A 6,661-nucleotide genomic window follows, 5' to 3' on the forward strand; every position below is an offset into this window, starting at 1 on the left:
TCCAACAAAACCAGTTTGTGAACCACTTTCCTCGCTTCAGTTCGGTTTTGGTATCCAGACGTCAGTTTGCAGGAGTGTCGGGTGTGTCTCATATGGGTGGTCCCGCTTTAGTACAACGCTTTTGTTGAAGCGCTCAAAATGATGAGCTGTTTTTGCCCAAAAGCAGGTGTCGAGGTGTATTTCGGATCATTCTTGATCTCTGAAAAATGGTTTGCTTCTCCATCAGATTTGGAGAAATGTAGCATTCAATCACTTGCTCACCAACGGATCCACTGGAGTGAATGGGTGCCGTCAGAACGAGAGTCCAAACAGCTGATAAAAACATCTCAGTAATCCACACCACTCCAGTCCATTAACATCATGATGTTTTTATCAGCTGTTTGGACTCTCATTCTGACGGCACCCATTCACTGCAGTGGATCCATTGGTGAGAATTTTTCACTTCTGCCTAAATACAAGTTTTCAATCCATAATTGTGCTTTCTCCAGATGAAAAGTTGCACTATTCCTTTAAGACTATAAATAATCTTAAACTGTTTCACTGTCATGCACTGATGTGTTCTTCTCAGTGTTTATCAGGTGTATAAAATAAATGCACAGTAAATCTTTGGATAAAAGTGTCTGCCAAAAGCTTAAATGTTAAATAAGCCAACTAGAACCTGCTTAATTTTTTTCAGTGTCATCTTGTTTTTTTCCACCCTGTGTAAAATCCTTTAAAAACACCTCCCTGACAGGAAGTAAATGAAGTTCTTTAAAAACAGTCCCCGCCTGAGGCGCTTCAGGAAAGTATCTAGGTGTGGTTATCATTCATATCTTTAACTCCACAAACGCTCTCGGGTTTTCAGACACCAAACACTCCCGTGAATCATTTTCACATGAACTGCATGTGGTTTGTTTACAAGCTGATTTTAATAGTGTCATTCACAATCAAAAAATTCTCAGAATTAATGTTTGAATGTTTTAAATCACATTTTCAGCTGAGCTGTTGGCTTGAAATTTCATGTGCTGCATCTAGAAATCTCATAAAAACAGAAATGACTGATAATTGCAGTGATTATTCTGTAAAAAACAAAACAAGACAATGAAAACTAATGCAGGTTAAATGCTTTTCTAGTCTCTCTATCACACACAGACACACACATTGATCATAAGCATTAATGTCTTCAAACTTATATTTGTAACACCATGACAAAAAAATAGTACTGAGGCAGTACCATGGTACAGCGATGGTAACAGATGGTAAAAACCACTACATTTTGATACTTTCCAGTGTTTTCCAAATGATTAATAATATTTATAATAAAAAATTGCAAGAAATTGCAAGAAAAAGTAAAATGATTGCAGAAAAAAAATAACCCTATAAAGCCTGATATTTTTATATATTAGTTCCATTATTTGAAATGAAACATTTTATTGACCTTTACATAAAAAGTACAAATAAACATTTTATAGGGTTAGATTAAATATATCTTTTTTTTAAATGATTTTTAAATGCATATTTTTGCATTTATTTTTAAAGCGGAGGAGAAAACACCAATGAAATCATTATTTTAGAGGGTATTCATCACTTTTGACTTTTTTTTCTGGAAATTCTGACTTTTCTCACATTTTTTTGTCTTGATTATTTCTTAAAATTCTTAGTTAATTCATGTTTTTTCTCACAATTTTATAGGGTTAAATTAATATGCAACCAACTTTATACATATTTAACGGGAGATACTTTTGTATCATTTTTAAAACTATTTTTAAATGCATATTTCTGGATATTTTTAAAACAGAAAAGAAAACACCAACATTAAATGAATATGCAACCGACCTTATAAGCATGGATTTTTTTTAAAAATTATTTTTAAATGCATATTTTTGCATATTTTTAAAACGGCAGAGAAAACACCCATGAAACCATTATTCTGAGTATTCATCACTTCTGACTTTTTTCTTGTAATTCTGACTTTTCTCATATTTTTTTTTCTTGATTATTTCTTAAAATTCTTTTTTAATTCAGATTTTATTTTTAAATGCATACTTTTGCATCATTTTGAAAACGGAAAAGAAAACGCCAATGAAAACGTTACTTGGAGTAATGTTACTTTTAAAATTCTTAGTTTTTTTCTCACAATTTTTAGATTTATCTCGCAATTCTGACAATTTTCTCACAATTCTTACTTTTTGACTGCAATTCTGAGTTTACATCTCACAATTCTGACCTCTTAGTACTGCAAAAAAAAGTTGCAATTACATTTTTCTTTTTTACAAGCTTCCATACTTTTACAGTTTATAATCTTGCTCTTGGAAACTATTCTAACTCAAACCTTCAGGTGAAGGTGGTCAAAAAGCTTCTTTTCTGCAATTATTCAAAAGCCAATGAAAAAATCTAATTGGGTTTTTGTCTAGGGAAGTCGGGTGTTGCAAACGTATGTGTCAGCCTTCAAAAATGCATCATCCCTGCAGCTTCAAACCCATGGTGCTTTTGCGTAAGTGTTTCTCATGATGTGAAGTGTGAGGTGTATCTGCTGATGGTGACTCTGTTCGTCTCCGTTGTGTTTCTCTGAGGATGTCCCATCAGGCTCTCTATGGGAGTGAGAGGCCTGCGGGTGGCGCTGCTGCTCTCCACTCGGCTCAGGGTGTCAGATGGCAGGCCGGAGGAATGTAGAGATGAAGAAATATAAGAGCCGCGACCGTCATCCGTCGTGCCGAAGCCCCCTGACTCTCCTTCAGTCTTCAGAGAGGAGTTTTCTCCGTCCTTGTCTTCTGTTTTTGCTTTCTTCTGTAGAGGAATAATAAGAGAGGTTCAGTTTAACATCTCATGTTAATGAACAACAGCAGAGGTCAGTCAGGATAATTGAATTTCCACAATGTTTTAGGGAAAATAAGCTGTCATAATGTTTGAGAAATAACGCTGATTATAATAAGCAAGCTTGACATGGTTCATACATGCTTGTTGTCATCGTTTTCTGATCCTGAAGACTTTCCAGAGTCCTGGAATTAAAACAAAAGCAATATACATTGTTTGGTCTAAATATGCAGTGAGTATATATATATATAATATACATATACATATATATATATATATATATATATATAGTATATTATTAATATATATTATTTATTACTTGAAATAAAATGAATGCTAAATCAGATCAAATAAAATATATAAAAAAACTTTTTATTAACATTTTATTTACAATTTTTTTTTACTATGAATTAAAATGGAAAATCTAAAAATAGAAACTAATTTAAAAGAAGATGAGAAACGTTTCAAATTATATATATATATATATATATATATATATAATTATACAATAAAAGTATAGTATATATATATATATAATGAGTAATTGGTTTGGTATTTAACAATAAAATATATAAAAATAAAAATAAGACAGGGCTGAAATAAAATCAGAGACAAACTAAAACCATAAATGCATTTTCATTACTGAATTAAATATTAAACTAAAATGTCTTTTTAAAAAAAGTAAAAAAATATTATTATTAAATATTATTAAACATTAAGTAATAAAATATTATTACAATTATTATTAAAAATATTTAAAAATATAAAAAAACTATTTTATTTCAGCTACATTTCACATTTTCATTTGGTTTACCTTGATGTACTAAAAATTAATAAATCAATAAAAATGACAAAAACACAAAACAAAATAACAAAAACTTACACTAAAATGAACATGGAAATGGAAAATATAAAGATAAATAAAAATATGTAAGTTAATCTAGTGCATCAAGTCAAACAATACAAAAATAATACGCAGCTGAAATAAAATAAGTTCAACTTTCTATATTTGTTTTTTATTTTATTTTATTTATTTTATTTTTTTCAATTAACATTTTTTGTGTGTCATTTAACTATAAAATATATTTATATATATTATTTCAGCTTTAGCTAATGTAGTGTATTAAGTTAAACTATAGAAAAATTATACAGGTCTGAAATAAAATAAGAAACAAAAACTAAAACCATAAAAGCAGTTTCATTACTTTAAAATGAACTGAATTAAAATATTAAACAAAAATACATATATATATTTAATATATTAAAATATTACATATCTATTAACATATTAATATTTTAAAATATCAAACTAAAATATATATATTATTTCAGCTTTAGTTAATGTAGTGTATTAAGTTTAACTATATAAAAATAAAATAAAATAAAATAAGAAGCAAAAACTAAAACCATAAAAGCAGTTTCATTACTTAAAAATAAAATAAAATAAAAATATTAAACAAATATATATAAATTTTTATTTATATTTATAAAAATAAATATAAATAATATCTAAAAATATATAAAAAATAATATTTTGTTTCAGCTATATTTCATATACTTTTTTTTTTTAGTTGAACTTGATGTACAAAAAATTAATAAACCAATAAAAATGACAAAACAAAACAAAACAAAACAAAATGACTAAAACTTAAAATAAAATTAACACAAAAATTGAAAACATAAAGATAAAAACTAATATACATTATATATATATATATATATATATATATATATATATATATATATATATATATATAAATGTGACCAGCAGGTTAAGCAGGTGTTAAACCAGTACTGCATTTATAAATGAGTCTTAAATGGAAGAAACTCAGAGTCTGACACTGAACATCACCTTTTTACTCTTCTTGTCCTTCTTCTTCTTTTTCTTCTTGTCTTTCTTCTTTTTCTTGTCCTTGTCTTTTTCACATTTCTTCTTTTTTTTCTTCTTCTTCTCGTCACTGTCTGAGGAGGAGGATGAGGAGCTGCTGTCAGATGATGAAGATGAGCTGGACTCCTGAGGATGGAGGTCAAGAGGTCAGATACGGATTCATGTATTTCTCATGTACTTGGTGTAAATATTTAATAAAGTGAGACATTTTACTTTTAGATTTTACCTTTTTCTTATGCTTTTTCTTCTTCTTCTTCTTCTTCTTATCATCACTGTCAGAAGAAGATGAAGAGCTGCTTGATGATGATGAAGAAGAATCCTTTAAGAAACGAGAGAAGAGCACAGATTCTACATAATCTACATAAACCCATATGGAAATATAATATATGACATCTGATAAGATATACGTTTAGAAGATTTATAAAAAATTTATTAGAAGATTTATTTATAGTTCTACACAAATTTGGTTTTGGAAATTCTTTCATAAACTGGTTAAAAATATTATATAACTCTCCAACAGCATGTGTTTTATTGAACCACTAGCAGCAGCAATTAGACAGGCTACAGTGATTAAAGGCATTAAATGCAAGAATGTAGAACATAAAGTCAGTCTTTACGCAGATGATGTGTTACTTTTTCTTCAGCATTCACAAACCATTCTCTCTGAGGTAATTACATTAATAAACTCTTTCTCAAGAGTCTCAGATTATTCAATAAACTGGTTAAAATCTACAGTTCTTCCAATTAATTGCTCCTTCCAGAACTCTTCCACTCCACTGCAATCCGGAAATATTAAATATTTAGGTATTAATGTTTCACCTAGGTTGGGAGATTTAATTAAATTAAACCACATCCCACTTTTAAAGATGGTAGAAGATGATCTAGCCAGATGGAAGTCTCTACCCATATCACTCATGGGAAGAGTCGCCTCAATTAAAATGATGGTTTTGCCAAGAATTAATTATTTATTTGCAATGATCCCGAGCAAACCATCACCTGACTGGTTTAGATCTCTGGACTCCTCCATCTCTAAATTCCTTTGGAAAGGTAAACCCCCGCGTATTAGCTTAAAAACGCTGCAAAAGACCAAGGATAAAGGAGGACTAGATCTGCCTAACTTTCACCACTACTTCTTAGCTAACAGGCTTCAACACATTTCAGGGTGGTTAAAACACACGCTCTTAGACGAGCCTTGGCTAGATGTAGAACAGGCATTATGCAATAATATAGAGATTTCGGATCTGCCATTCATTAGCTTGATCATCAAACGACACGTATGCTTCAAAAGCATCAGTATCAGCTCTTCTCTGACAGCATGGTGGGAGTTTCTAAAAATGACTGAGTCTTCACTAATCCCATGCAAACGTACTCCCATCTGGAATAACCCTGACCTATTAATAAACAATAATATGATAAACTTCACAGATTGGAGTTGTAAAGGTATTAAATACCTGGAACATATATTCGAAGGGACGGACTTTATTCCCTTTGACATATTAGTTAAACAATATGGGATTAACAAGAACAGATTTTTAGAATATCAACAAGTTAAATCTATAGTAAAAAGAAAATTTAAGTCTAATCATATCAAATTACAAATACCACCAAGTGTGGCAGAATTTCTTAATCTCAAAACCCCTAAATTACTGTCTAAAATATACAGGACACTTTCCAAAATAGATGAATCAGTATCGCTTCCTATTACAAAATGGGAGGCAGATCTATCAGTCAGCTGGGACCATAATTTTTGGTCTCAGATATGTTTAAAAACCTTTGAACTGATTAGAAATCCCAGTTTACAATTAATACAATACAAAATCCTGCATAGAGTGCACTACACAGGTCATCGGATGTTCAGGATGGGTTTTACAGCTTCTAACAACTGCTCACACTGTCAAGGCAATACACCTGACAATTATATCCACGCTCTATGGTTCTGTCCACCTGTTCAGAGGTTCTGGTACAGGATTTGTGAAGACT

General features: G+C 30.3%; 1 protein-coding gene across 2 annotated transcripts in view; it reads right to left on the reverse strand.

Annotated features, from left to right (window-relative positions):
* Positions 1-889: 889 nt before the first annotated feature.
* LOC127177364 (uncharacterized protein DDB_G0271670) overlaps positions 890-6,661 on the reverse strand; it is a 23,762-nt gene continuing 17,990 nt past the window's right edge. For both annotated transcript variants that reach the window (XM_051129618.1, XM_051129616.1), the window contains exons 16-19: positions 4,908-5,000; positions 4,646-4,807; positions 2,934-2,978; positions 890-2,766 (exon numbers count right to left, since the gene is read on the reverse strand). In XM_051129618.1, the coding sequence (XP_050985575.1) occupies positions 2,485-2,766; positions 2,934-2,978; positions 4,646-4,807; positions 4,908-5,000 (582 nt within the window). In that variant the 3' untranslated portion in view covers positions 890-2,484. The remainder of the gene's footprint in view (positions 2,767-2,933; positions 2,979-4,645; positions 4,808-4,907; positions 5,001-6,661) is intronic.

The sequence above is a fragment of the Labeo rohita genome, chromosome 15 (assembly GCF_022985175.1).
Source record: "Labeo rohita strain BAU-BD-2019 chromosome 15, IGBB_LRoh.1.0, whole genome shotgun sequence".
NCBI classification, from domain to species: Eukaryota; Metazoa; Chordata; class Actinopteri; order Cypriniformes; family Cyprinidae; genus Labeo; species Labeo rohita.